We start from the raw sequence: 15,226 nt of genomic DNA, 5'->3' as shown, positions 1-15,226 counted from the left end.
TACATGCTGAGCACAGGAAAGTTTCTGTTTATATACTGTATTTTACATACATATTCATTGATGTCCCAGATTAAACATATATATTATAATATTTTCCCCAAAATCATTAACATATTTTCCCTCCCCTTTATGCATGAGTTCTTCTGTCCTGGGGGTCTCTTTGATGGTCCGGTCCCTAGTTATCAGGGACCCCAGTGTTACAGACAATCTACTAAATTAGCAGGGCAATGGGACTGGTGAACTTGCAGTTGTACATCTTACACCATGGGCATTGTGCAGTTCCATAGGCCAGTGGTTTTTTAAGAAGCATTGTGTTAACTCACCAGGTGTAGACGAATTTATCATATGGTAACAAAATTGCACTGTGCTCACTTTAATTTCTTTTCACTCAATGAGACCTTGTATATGTCCCCAAGTTGAGTTCAGATTTACAGCTAAAAAGTATGGGATTTTCTTTCACGTTATTTGGCTGCAAGGGATAGGGGTCAAGTGAAAAACTTATTTTTGACTGTACCAATTCTCTATTCCAGTCCTTTGGCTAATATTCAATCTGATTCACTTAATAAACAGAATATTGGAAACAGATCAGTGTATTATTACCAGCTGGGCATTTTTTCCTTCTTAACTTGTAAATAATATCAGACAACAATGGACTGGATTGAGTGGGATTGCTTTGGCTAAATGTTGGAGGTAATAAAATGGTAATACAATACAATACATCTGTAATACAATGTCAACCTCCAATAGGTTGCTTTTGGCTTTTTTGTGCATCAGTAAAGACCTAGCAAATGGAGTCTTACTTGTCTTGCCCTAAAACACACATATGGAGTGGCCCAAGAGAGTCATGCCCTAAAAATGTTTATTTCTTGCCACAAATTCAAGGCAACCAAAGGTGAAAAGTAACAGATGTATGATGAGTATCACCCATTATGCATATCAGCCTAATGACAGTACAGCTGACTTTTTCTCCCAGATGACCAGTGCTGGCATCTTATTCCTGACAATCTCAGAAAATGTCTTAAGTAAGTCATGCTACGTCCCCTTGAAAGTAGAATCAAGAGTTTCTTCCAAGGCCTAAAGTAGAATGAGGCCTTGGAGCCTCATTCCTTGACTGAGCTGGAATGAAACATGCTCAGCATCATAGCTTATTCTCTTTGCACTACTTGAGAAAGAGATTACATGGGAAAACACCACTTTCTTGTAGGCTAAAATGGAAAATTCTACCTGCTTGACAAAAGCCTGAGGGCTGCCAACTAAAAAGATCCATTTGCAAATACAACATTAAAACACCAATACACCTTCTATAAAAAAAGTCACAACTAAAAACATAGAGAAGATACCAATGTTTCAGTTACCTGTAGTGTAGACAACTCACAAAATCCATCCACCCATTATCTATCTGCAGAGGTGGTGTGGTAAACACTGCATCTGCCCTTTAACTGATGGGCAGAGATGACTCCCAATGCCCCCGCCAGTGCATGTTCTTGGTCACTACTGCCTGCATAAGAAAGGGCCTGGTATATTTTTGTATATGGTGGCAAACACTTCTGGGGGTTTGGTTTAGTGCCACAGTACACAACCACTGGCTGGTTGTGTTGGTTTTGCTCAGCCCTTTCTGGTACCAGGGGGCAACAGAGGTGGCTTCTGTGAGAAGCTACTGGAAGCTTCCACCATGTCCAGCAGAGCCAATCCCTGGTGGCTCTGAGGATGGACATGCTGCTGGCCAAAGCTGGGCCAATGACAGATGATGGTAACGCCTCTGTGATAACACATCTAAAAAGAAAATCAAAACAAAGTGGGGCACTGTTTTTTCTAGGCAGAGAAGAGGTGAGAACATGTGAGGGAAACAACATGGAGACGCCAAGGTCAGTGGAGAAGGAGGGGCAGAAAGGTGGTCCAGGCGCTATAGCTGAGATGCCTCTACAGGCCATGGTGAAGACCACGGTGAAGCAGCCGTGCAGCCCATGGGGGTCCACGGGGGATGCAGAGATCCGCCCACAGCCCATGGGGGAGGCGCTCATGCTGGAGCAGGTGCCTGGAGGAGGCTGTGATCCAGTGGGAGACACTGTGGAGAGAGGGGGCCCTGCTTCCAGGTTGGAGCAGCCTGTCCTTGGAGGACTGCACCCTGTGGAAGAGCAACTCATTCTGCAGCAGTTTTGGGGGGACTGTTCCCTGAGGGAGGCACTCACCTTGCAGCAGTTTTGGCAGGACTGCTGCTCACGAGATTGGAACCAGGTTGGAGAAGATCAAGGGGAACTGTCTCCTGTGGGAAGGTACCCTACAGCATAGCAGGGGAATGACTTGCCTCCCTGAACCAAGCAGCAGTAGAAAACTTCCAGTGACAAACTGACCAAAACCATCACATTGGCAAAAATCATGGATAAGTAAGGATCCCATTACCCATTTCAATTGTGTTTTTAAAAGCTAGGCTTGAAAGAGATCTATTTGAGATAAGTAGGAAAGATGCATGCAAGAGCTGCAGCCATCTCTCATTTCCCTCAGTGACTTCTCCTTCTTTGGATTATCCAACAGCTATTCTCAAGCAAGCAGAGCAAGAGCAGTTCAGAGAGATTATCATATGCAAGGGGTAAAGACCTGTTCCTAAATGTCCTTTTGTTCATGATAAGCACAGTAAAAATTCATAAAAGTTCATGTCTTCTTAGGCATTTTTAGATGCTACTATACCAGTATTGTTTCTCCTTTCCTAAAGATGATGTCTTAAAAAATTCCTTTTAAACAGGCTTTGTTTTTCAAAGCAACTTTGATTAGGGGTGATTTATTTAAATTTACAGATTAAATGTACATGTACATTAATATACATGGAAAAATAACATGAGCCCCAGCATCATTCCCTCTCTCTTCGTATGAACAAATCTGCTCCAAAGTGAGAGACAAAGAGAAAGCAGAATGCTTAGTGATACAAGTGACTGAGTTTATTCCCACTCATTACTTAGAAATCTATGGTCTGTATAAAATGAAGGATAAGCTGAAAATGCATACTAAAAATTTGTAAATATTAGTAAAAATATTAGTATATTAGTGGAAATAATCCTAAAGTAAAAGTAGAGATTTGTTTGTACAGACACTTAATGACCAAAAGTCCTTTCCCACGAGCATGAAACTAACTTGCATATTTTGAGTTAGTTTCATACATCTGTCCAATGCTTCAGTCTTATGAGTCAAAACTTCCATAATTTCTGTTTATGGTGTACATAAAGTAATTATTTGCTGCCCACATCTTGATGTAGTCTTGTATTGCATACCCACATGCATCCACAAAAGTAAGCTCCTGCAACACCTCAAAAGGAAAAATTTTTCTGAGGGTGGAGAATAGATCAATGGTGAGGACAAAACTGAATAAGAATATTCCATTATTCCATTCCATTCTGTTAAAAATTGCAAGTGGTACACAAACGAGCATAACCTGATCATACTGCTCCTTAACTATGTTATTACCAAGTACCTATGAGGGAAATTAGCACACTCACTTAAAACACTGCCTCCTATAGTTACAGACAGAGTTTTGATACTTGTCCACTGAAAAAAAGGTTTTAAAAGAAAAGTGTTTTGCAACAGAGGTATGGTAAATTCATCTGCCAAACCCTAGAGTGAGCTGAAGGTCCAGCATCAACCAATGAGCTCCTAGGCAGAGTTTAAGTTTGTCAGTATGCTTGCCAGATCTTGGAAATCTAAGGTAACCTCTCCAAGGATCACAAATTGAGCTCATTTTGGATAATGCTGAGCTGTTGGCACACTGCTAGGCAACACTTGTCCCAGGGCCTACACTGATTATCCAGCCTGACACTGGAGGAAGGAATGCAGCAGAACAAGAAGCAACTTAGTAGTAGAAAAACCAACATGCTAAACTACATCTCTTTTGCTGTGAAGACTCCCAGGTATCATTCTTTCATATTTTGTCCTTTCCAAAATACATCACAAAGCATAAACATCTGGCTGACTGCCTTTCCCTATAGCACACATGTAACACATCTCTAAGTAGGAAAAAATCAAGCTGGAAAGGAAAATAAAGGAAGATGAGACATATATGACAATTAAAAACACATCATTAGATCCTAAATTCATTTAAACAGTCCTTGCAACTTGACGTTAGAAGCATATGACACGTATATATACACAAAATTGATGGTCTTCATTTCTTCTTCACACCTACTTATTTAATTTCCTGCTTCTCAGCTGAGAACACGGCATTGCTCCGATGGCAAACACTGCAGCTGTACCAAACTCTAGCGCATATACATTTACATAAGCCTTTTCAAGCATTGGACTTTTCTTTTTCTCTTTTTCTTAATAAGATATGAATTATTTCTCACCTTTTTTTTTTTTTCTGGTTCTGACTAGAACTAATAGGACCTGCCTACAGTCTCAGAAATGCTCCTACAATGCAGCTGCAGACAAGCCAGAAATCTGAGGTAAAAGAGAGGAAAACCTCTCTTAGGATGTCCTGTCTAAACTTTGCTTTCTCAAAAGATTTAGATTTAGATTATACTGGGGATTATATTGGGGATGTCTATTATAAGAAAACAACCCTTAAAACATTCAAACCTTACAATTTCCTCATCCACCATGGTGAGTGTTTCCCTGGCTATTTATAAGCCATGAGCACTTCCGTGGTTTATATAAAGCACTCCTTTATACAAAGGACCGTACCAGTGGTGGTTCCTAATCACAACAGCTCACAAAATCCTGGACTGATGCAATCACTCACTAAAGAGACAATTAGGATCTTTGGAAATATCAACATGAAAACCAGATGAGTTGTTGCACTTCAATAATCCTACTGATTTTTTGGATGAAGTCCAAATGAGCTGTAATCATGTTGCTGCACCACGATTAAATTACTTAAAGGAACCCGACATCTGAGGCTTGGCTGTGGGATACCTTCTGTCAAGACTGTGAGGGAAACCTGTCTGATTGCATGAGAGTGGGGTGTGTGTGTGGGGAGTCAAGCAGGGCCATCCCACTACGAGGGGGGTTTGGTTGCAGCAGAAGTCTGGAGTGGTGGGAATGTAACTGCCAGTGGCTCCTGGATGGTCAGAGGAAACTTTCCCTAACATGACAATAACCTTGGCTTTTCAATTTTGGCATCCTTTCTAGCCCATTGAGTAAGAGCACACAAGCCAGATTTGCAAGCCAAGCGATAGAGCTTAGTTTCTTAAAAGAAAGGAATTTTAAAGCCTTTTTTTCAGACCATTTCCCTATACACTTTGCCTTTACTAAAACTGCTTTTTATGGCTAATGGTACATTTCACTTGCTACTATCTATATTCTAGTAGGTCAAAAATATGCAAAAGAAGGTATAAATTTATGCCAACCTGTTTTGTTACATACATTCTTTGTTACTTGTTTCAATTTTTACACTCTTTTCTTCTCACTAAAGTTATTAATGTCTGCTCTCTTTTAGTCAATCTTCCCAAATGAACAGCTGTAAGTCTGCTCATAGGATGAAAGTTACCAAGTCATGACAAGTTTAACCCATTGTATTTTCAACTTCTTTTGTTATCTAAGAAGGAAGTAGTAAATTTAATTTACTCTCATCTTAGATTCCCTTAGACTTTCCACTAACTTTTCACATTTCAGTCTAGAATTTAACACTAGACCTGGGCCTTGTCCCAGGCCAAAAAAAAAAAAATTAAAAGGGGGGCAATATAAACTACTAAACTACTACAGGATTATCTCCCTTTTTGTTTTTGTATTTTGTTGTTACAGTCAGGCTATCACCCAGTCCTACCCTTATGGTATTACTCATGTTCATATAACTCAAAGTAAGACATATTCAGGGCCTTAAAGCCGATTCATAAATGGAGATTAAAACTAACTAGAACAGCAAGATGGAAATAAACCAACTTCTATAAAAAGCATGCAAAAGTCACTCATTGTTAAGTATTTTTTAGGTTTTCACAAAGGAGATTAATGTTCACAAATATTTTCAAGGAAGACTTTTTTACAAGAAACGTCCCATGTTACACATGAGAAATCACAAACACCAACACATGCAACTTAGGCAGAAAACGTGGTTAATAACTTGACAATAAACCCTCAAATTAAGATTGCACATATTCCTAACATTTGACTACCTCACTGCTTTGAGGATAGCTTTCATAAGTACACTTTGTACAACTATGACTATTTTTTCCAAGCAAAAGTGACCACTGAAAGCGAGCATAGTGGTCAGTTGGTGACATAAGGTAGAAAAGGCTGTTGTAAAATCAAAACAATCTAATTTGCCTAATGCATCAAATGCATAAGAGCATCTAGTATGAAGTCAGGAAACAAGCTTAAGCATATGCCATCAGGGCAAAGATATTGTGGGCAAGGGGAAAATAATTTAAATTCCTGAATAAATATCCATTTCAAATCTCTGTAGAACAGCTAATACAGAAAAAAATACTACACATTATTGTAATATTAATACAAAATACTAAACATTCCCTAAAGTAACTAGGATTCCAGGAGAAGCCACAGAGCTCTAAGGTGAATTGACAAATAAAAAAAACAAACTAGAAGTGTATCACTAGGGATTTAACTTCTGATCACCAGCACAATCATACCAACTGTAACTACCCTGTTGCTTATGCAAGTGCTGTGGGTATGTGAGGGTGAAGGTAACTTGACAGAGTAAGCACCTTTTCTCAATTTCTGGACCCTAGGAGGTCAAGACTAAATGAATTCCACACCTGAAGTTACGTATTAAGTATCTCCTTATGAGAGAAAGGGAGAAAAGGCATTTTGTGCGAAAGAAGCTCTATGCCGCAACCTATTATTCCCACATTTCTTTAAACACATTGACATGCACTTCTGGTATGAACTAGGGCACTGGATTAGCATTATGTTGTTGCCACCCAAACTAAACACAGCACAAGTAGGAGTCTTCTAGGAAGACTCTATTCTGACTAAGAGGATGTTACAGGTTTGGAACATACCCAGAAGCCACAGCCAGCAAAATTTATTCTTTTCTCTTTAGCCTAGAGTTTTCTATTGGAATTTGCTTTCAGTGTTTCCTGATGCCCTGGTCATTCCTTTCTAAGGGTAGCAAAATGAAAAGGTAATAATTTAAGGCACTCCCCAGTTTAGACAGGAGAAGGTGACCATGTGCATGTGTGTGTGTTGTTGGTATATGTGTGTGTGCGTGTGTTTGAGATTAGCGCACATTCTGATATTCTTCCATGTATTCTAAACAGGAAAACCACTAAGATAAACAAGCTGTTCTCTATTGCAGTTTTCTGCAGCAAAACTCTACCCTTAAGTGTATCGCCCTTAAATGTCAATTTGTTCGAAAGAAGCAAATAATAAACTTTCACAGCACAATTTGCCATCATGTATTTAGTTTATATAACTCTACAAAAAACATGTTAGAAAGTTTCGAAAACAGTACTGTTGCCTTCTCTGCTACTTCTTTCCACCTGAGAAGAACTCTTCAGCTAACCAGGAGCTCCAGAGAAAGCAAAAATATTCCTATCCATCATTACCTGCCTTTTAAAATTATTTTTTCCTAGCACAAAGCAAGCTTTCATCTCTGTTCATTCACTTCCTAAAGTGCCATCACTGGGAAATGCCATTACTTCTTTCAGATATAAGTCCCATGGACTGCCTCACAAATCTGTGGACTCTGGTAACAAAGAATCATGGAAAGGCTTGGGATGGAAGGGACATTAAAAATCATCTAATTCCAATCCCACATACCTCACAGACAGGGACACCTTTCACTAGACCAGGTTGCTCAAGGCCCCATCCAGCCTGGCCTTGAACACTTCCAGGGACAGGGCATCCACAATTTCTTTGGCCAACCCGTTCCAGTGCATCACCAACTTCTGAATAAAGACCTTCCTAATCTCTAATCTAAACCTACTGTCTATTAGTTTTAAAAAAGTCACTCTTTTTTATAAGTCCCCTTCAAGTCCTGGAAGGCTGCAATGAGGTCTCCCTGAAGCCATCTCTTCTCCAGGGTGAAAAACCACAAACCTTTCAGCCTGTTGTTGTAGGAGAGGATCCCCAACCCTCTGACCAGCCTCCACCCTAAAAGTGCTATGCTCTGTTGAGGCCTAAATCTGCCTCCCAATCTCCAAAGGCTTTTATCTGCAAATGAAATCTCTTTTTGAGAAACTACAGTATCAGACAGAAATATGTCAGTGGGCAGATGGCAAAGCCAGGCATATGTCTGCAACTGAATATCTAAAAGCAGCAGTGAAGTGTCATGCTTCACTAAGAGTCTGCACACAGTAAAAATAATTCTCAACTCTGCCAAAACTTGGGAAATATGCTTTTTTGAGATACTCTGCTTGAAAAATAAATCATATTTCTTTGCCATTACAAAACATATCAAAGGGACAAGTACATCAAAAGGCTCAAGATTAAAGATTTGCACCCTTTTAGGGTTCAGCAGGGTACACTACAGTTTAAAAAAGGGAGGCAAGGCAGAATTTCATCAGTTACTGTGCTGCAAGTCTACTAACTGAGCCTCATTCAAAATGCCATTTATTTCATTTGGGGACCACAATCTCTGCTTGGATTCATAAATATGATTAGCCAGGCACTTTGACAGCTGCTTCACCATAGCAACCAAATTTCTGCCTGGGCCATAAACAACATATTTGGCCTTTTTCATACATAATGGTAAAAGTCAAAGAGCAACAGTGAATTTCAATAAAATCAATTACCTTGTTAAGACTTTAAATTGGATTTTTTTCATAGATTTTATGACAGATAAGCTCTGTACAGAGCAGAAAGCATTCATAGACAACTCTCCAACTATAAAGAAGAAGATAGTCACTCACCCAATTATATCACCTAACAATGTGAGAAGAGGGGGGGAAAAGAGTAATTTATTTAAAAACCTGTGAGGATGGGCAGAGGAGGATTTCTAGACAAAACCTCTGCCTTCAGCTCACAGCTGAAAACCTCCCAATGGCCTCAAGACACAAGCACTTTTGGGCTACCACACAGCTCTCTAGCTACACTGTCCACTAAAAAGCTCCCAAAGAGTTAACAGTACAGTATCTGATACAACTTATTTTCCCACTTAGCTGCACTACTAGCCCTTACAGATCTCAAAGCACTTAACTACTTGCAGCATGGGTCCCCTTCTGAAAGGAAGGGAAGCATATCTGGCAGCTTGATTTTGGTCTTATTGTGCAGGACAGTTTTTAACTGGACTATAAACTGATCCCTGAAAGATAATCTTCCTTGTTCTTGGTGAGCCTTGTAAAAATCTTTGAAAAAGCCGAAGATAACTCCATGATCATTAACAGTATTTAAATCTTTATACAGTTAATGCTCAGCTCAATGATGTCACTTACTCCTTCTGGTACTCCTAAATCCATTTAACTAAGAGGTGATAAAAACAGTTATGCAGCTGACCACTTTCTTCTCTTGTCCATATGAGCTATGCAGGAAAAAATGCAGCTTCTCTTCTCCCTGGCTTATTTTTCAAGGTGAGACATCAGCGCTACTCAGTGCCAGACAGAATTTATCCAAAAAGAGATGACTGATCACTTTACAGAATAAGGCAACAAAATAACACTACTTAATTTTTTTTAATTTGTATTTCACATTTCTTTTGCTCTGCTGGAGGGGAGGCAGGCTATCCTTATAGATTATCAGTGGACTTTGCACAGTTTTGGAAAACAGAACTCTTCTGGAAAGCATGCTTCTTGTAAATAAACCCCTGTCCATGCTTCATGATCACCCCACCTATCCCACAGCCTTTTAAGGCTACACACATGTTATGATTGCATCTGGCTGGGCCTAGCAGTTTCTCCAGTTAGCTCTGCAAAAGTTACATAAAACAAGCAAAATTAACAAACCCAAAGGCATCAACTCTGCTCTCAGTAGAGTACTGTCTCAGTCTTAGTACTGAATCTAACCACACATCATTCCTAGTAAAACTACACAGCAGCTTTATCTTGTAGTGATGATAAACTTTTTATTACAGGCTGGAACAGTTCAGTATTGTCTTTGTCTACCAAGTGGTCCAAACCCTGTAAAATTCTAGATAATCATGACCAAGTTTTCATTGTTGTTGTTGCTGGAAAAGCAGCCTCTGCTTCAAGTGTTATCTCTATCCTGTAATGCTACCAACCAAACCTTTACATAGAGATATTAATTCACAGGCAGGCAACTCTCAGAAGAAAGCATATGATCAAGGTCATCAAGGTCAATCTCTACATCCGATGTTACTGAGATAAAATGCTTTGTTACGCAATCTCTAGAAAAAAGCTCGGGTACTATGATTCAAAAAGAAAAGACTTCAATACATGCAACCCCCTCATATGAGATCAAACAGCTGTAGAGGGAGAAACAAACATGGCCACAGACCTTGACTGAAATAGATGAGCAGCACTAGATTGTTTGTGTGATGTCAGCAGCCTAGAGTATCTTTAAAAGCAAGTGATGCATGGCAAACAAAGACCAGAAACATACCCATAAAAATGCAAATTTTTGGCAACAGGACTCAGCAATGAATAAAGCACAACTGTGCGATTTCTGTTGAAAAGTGTTTTTTTTCCAAACCTGTCCATACAAACATTAGTTCTTCACTTACACAAATATTATGCAAAGGCTGTTACTTCTCAGCCCCACCCTTCCCATAAGCTACGTCTGGATCCATTGAGAATTAATGTTATGACTTACATGAAACTGCTTAAAGCAACCAAGAACAAGATCCCTGAGAAATATAAATGCTGTGTCTAGTTTAATCGTGTGCCAGTTCTGCTGATGGTGTCTGCAGCTATTAAAGCGTACACTCTGTACACAGACAACAGTGACTGGTAGCAATAAGCAGCCCAGCTGGCTGCCCTACAGTGGGGTAAGAAACCAGATGGTACTTCTTTATAAATGCAGGAATTCTTGAAGGGGCTTTCAACACGATCACCATTACACCTTTGTGATAAATCAAGGAAGATGTGTTTTGATCCTGCATAAATCTGCAGGCACCATGTCCTTTGGTATCTCTGTAAAATTCTCATCCTATACACTAATACAGCTATCCTAAATATTAGGAGAGCCCACATAACCAGGAGACAATCAAGGCAGTTATTGGAAAAGGGAAACAATGTTTCCTCAGAGTCACTACCTTAATCACAGCACCTCTTAAGCCCATTGCCCTAATCTTCTGAACACCATCAAATGAGTGCAGTTGCCATGAGAAAATTCTACATTTCAGCTGCACACCCAGATATTAAGGAGAAACTTCTAAAGCCTCCAAATCCATTTGTTTTCTTAGTCTTCTCTGATTCCATTCCCTTTTGCAAACTCTGCTTCTTTTCCTCTTGGTATCACATTCCATTTTCCCACCATTCCTTATACCAAAAAAACTCAAATCCTTTTACAAAAGAAAGGGGAAAAAAGCTAATCAGATTTAAACTTTGCATCCCTGTACTCCAGCAAAACTGACAGACAGTTTTCACAAGAGGCACTCATCTGCTCTTTATCACCATTGAAGGAGAGATGATCTTTAGCAGCAGCACCATCATCCCCAGAGAGCTGAAAGAAGAATGGTCCAGCAGTGAGGCACCTTCTAAGAGCCACAAGGGATCAGTTATATATTGACATAAGAAAGCTTGGGGTGCTCCCGAACTTCTCAACTAACAGCCATGTTCTACTCAATGTATCAGTCAAACCTTCAAAAGTTGTTTAAATTTAAACAATACAGCTTTTGGAGATGACATCTGAGTTTCTGTCAGTATTGGTTTTATTACCAATGTATACTAAAGAAAGTTTCTTAACTAGTAATCATCAAAAGGTTCCATTGAGGATGGAAAAAGAAAAAGTATAAAAGAAAAGTATAAAAGAGTCATAAAACCATATCACTCCTCTACAACTCTATGCCCACTACAAAACCATACATAATGCATTTTGAAGTCCTAAAGTGGTTCGATTTAATTCTCTGTTCTCAACCAGAAACCGTGTTTTTTCATTAACTACCACAGCTCTAGCAACTTGACCTGTAATTTGATACCCTGCCGCGTACAAGATGAAGATCCCAGCTACATGTATCCTACAAACATTCTGAAATCCACTTAGTCACACGGATAAGAGGAAATACAGACTTTAATAGTCAAATTCAGTAGCAGCAATAAGAAAAGTAGCTACTGGCCTGAAAGGGAATCAGAAACAGGAAATGAGTCATGCTCAAAACATGAACACTTACCAATTGTAAAAAAATTAAATGTTAGTTTATTTGCAAACTGCAACTCTTTTAGCGCTCAGTTTTGCTGGGGTTTCTTGAGATCAAATCTATCAAAAAATGCAGGCAGTTGGTAGAGATCTGTTTTTTTCAGTGGCTTTTCTCAGTCCTTCCATTTTGTGCCTTCAGCATACTAGAATTACATATTGATAAAACAGTATCATCCAGCAAGGCCTGGAACAGGCTTTCATTTAACTAACTTAACCCACAGATTTCCATTTGGACTGGAGACCCTGTGTACCTAGCAGAGTTAGTCAAGTTAGCACGAGGTGACACACAAGTCCAAACACCTTTTCTATCCTTCATTATAGGCAGTCCAGAATTGACTTTGTTAAGCTACACAGATCCCTTTGTGACCAGTGACACAAATAAACAATAATAAAGGGAATGTATTAAGGATGCAACTACAAACATCTCAATTTGCCACGCCAGAAAATTCATCAGACATACAGTAAATAAAAGGAAAACAGGAAGCCTAAATTAAATATTTGTATATTTTAAGCCCACATATTTTTAATCACCCATTCCATCACAAATATATGCAATTAAGGAGAGCTCTGGTTGGAGTTTGTGGAGGGTTCTTTTTGTTTGGTTTTTCAGGGGGTACATTTTCTTAGCTATTACTTAAGGATAGCAGTGATCATGACCCCATTTTCAGTCCTTCAGAGTTTGCAGAGCTCTCTTTGAGGCTTCTAACATCATGTAGTCTTGTGGATTACACCATCTTTTTCAGAAAAGCATAGGGATTATCTTCCTCCACTACTTTTCATTCTCCTTTATAAGATTTCCTGTTATTCTTCTAACAGTGAAAAATGGCTGCTTATATCACATAGAAAACCAGAAGCCTTGTTTGATAACCAGCTATTTTGCTTTAAGTTGATGGTATTTTTTAGACATGTTTAAATGTTTCTCCTGACTATAAAAATCCAATTTCCCAAGAATTTTTCAGAAGAACAGTTTTTACCTTTGAATTTCCAAAATTATCTAGAAATGTCACAATAATTTAAATAATTTCTTAGGCATATGTAGCTCTTTAATGAATTCCATGTAGTATCCAAAAACTACAAGAGCTATTATGAAAAAAATCATTATTGGGTTAAGATAGGCACATGGCTCCTTTTGATCCAAACTCAACAAATTGAAATCTAATCAGATGTGTTCATTGGAGAAAGATCAGAATTACTAAATTCAGTGATACATTTTGTAAGTAAAGGTAATCTTATAGGCCTACATTTTCTTTAATAGGTTTTCTACAGCAGACAGCAATAGTTGTTCCAGAAACAAAAAAAAATATGGAAGAGATGTAGTTTCTTCACAGAGATCCACACAATTTAACAGCACAGCATTTCCTTTTTGGTGCCTTTATTTATTTTAATTTCTCTCAACAGCCATGCACAAAATGTTTATGGAGTTAAAGGACGAATTTTATCTCTTATTCTCAGAGTTTTTAGGTACAAAAAAGCTTCCTGGAAAAGTTTATACATTTAGAAAAAGCTGGATGTGCTGTATTCTTAAAACAAGAGAGTACCAAGTGTTATCCATCAAATTTAGGTCAAACTCATCTATGGGAAGAAGTCCTTCTGTAAGGACTGGTGATAAAGATTAGTGTTTGTAAGACATATGTGGTTTAAAAGATAAATGCCCTTCCTATGTAATCTTAAAATCCATTCTATACATTTTTAGTGTAGAAGAAAATTGTGCTGACTCTGAAAACAATAGCACCTGGGTGGCATTTCTTTAACACCTGCCAAATTAGGATAACTACAGTCCTAGCAAGCTCTAGATAAAGAGTTTGTCACAGGAAAAACAGACCCTTTCTAAGTCTTAGCCTGGAAAGCACTCTTTGTATCCCTAGGACTATGATGCATGTGGAATTAAACTATCCCACTGCTGCTTTCAAGCCCAGATGAAATTCACAGGATTCTTCAAATCCAAGAGCCCAATTATTTCATTGCAGGCCTATCGCTATCCTGCCATCCCCATGCATATTGTATTACTAGTCTTTTGTGCAGTCAGAACTTAAACAAAACTAAACACTAAACCTGCTGTTCCTAATAAAACAATATGTGGTCTCCTTGGGAATAATACCTATAGCAACAAACAGAAAGAGAGAGAAAGAGGAAGGAAGGAAGGAAGGAAGGAAGGAAGGAAGGAAGGAAGGAAGGAAGGAAGGAAGGAAGGAAGGAAGGAAGGAAGGAAGGAAGGAAGGAAGGAAGGAAGGAAGGAAGGAAGGAAGGAAGGAAGGAAGGAAGGAAGGAAGGAAGGAAGGAAGGAAGGAAGGAAGGAAGGAAGGAAGGAAGGAAGGAAGGAAGGAAGGAAGGAAGGAAGGAAGGAAGGAAGGAAGGAAGGAAGGAAGGAAGGAAGGAAGGAAGGAAGGAAGGAAGGAAGGAAAAGAAAGAAATAGAGAGAGAGAGAGCGAAAGAGAAAAAGAGAGAAAGAGAGAAAGACCTGCCTGACCAAATATAAAAAAAATGTATTTTCCTGGCAGCAGGTCTTGAAGGTACTCAGACACACGAATCATGCCAAGCAAGAAGATCTGAACTTCTACCTACCAGGAAATCAAACATCTGAAACCAAAGCAGCACCACTTAGATTGGTTGAATAACTTTTTTAAAAGAGTGGAATGTAGTAAGGCCAAAGTAAGGAAGGACATGAATAAACTGACCTTGACATATGCTAGGTAATGCTCACACTTTTCCTGCATGAATGACAGTTGTAACTTCTCTGTTATCTGTCCTGTTGTCTCTCCAGAAGTCACAAAATAAACTCTGGGTTGCTGGCTCTTTTCCTTCTTTGCCACATCAGCAGTCAAGTTATAATTCAAACCTGTTTTAAAAAGGAAGAAGAAAACAAAGGATGACAGTGACCAATAGTAATTTTCCAGCCACCTATCAATGGAACGTGTTGCCTCCAGGGCATCTGTGCAACCCCTGAGGGCCCTCATTCAATCACTAAGTTCACTGCGGCTACAGAAAATCAGATCCAATTACAAACATACTCCCATGTTTAATTTGTAATATATGT

General features: G+C 39.0%; 1 protein-coding gene across 1 annotated transcript in view; it reads right to left on the bottom strand.

Annotated features, from left to right (window-relative positions):
* The window catches only part of ITGA9 (integrin subunit alpha 9), a 245,768-nt gene that overhangs the window by 177,550 nt on the left and 52,992 nt on the right, over positions 1-15,226 (bottom strand). Inside the window, exon 15 of the mRNA XM_036406156.1 lies at positions 14,868-15,028. Within this exon, the coding sequence (XP_036262049.1) occupies positions 14,868-15,028 (161 nt within the window). The remainder of the gene's footprint in view (positions 1-14,867; positions 15,029-15,226) is intronic.

This window comes from Molothrus ater, chromosome 1 (genome assembly GCF_012460135.2).
Source record: "Molothrus ater isolate BHLD 08-10-18 breed brown headed cowbird chromosome 1, BPBGC_Mater_1.1, whole genome shotgun sequence".
Lineage (NCBI taxonomy): Eukaryota > Metazoa > Chordata > Aves > Passeriformes > Icteridae > Molothrus > Molothrus ater.
This window is presented reverse-complemented; position numbering and strand designations above follow the sequence as displayed.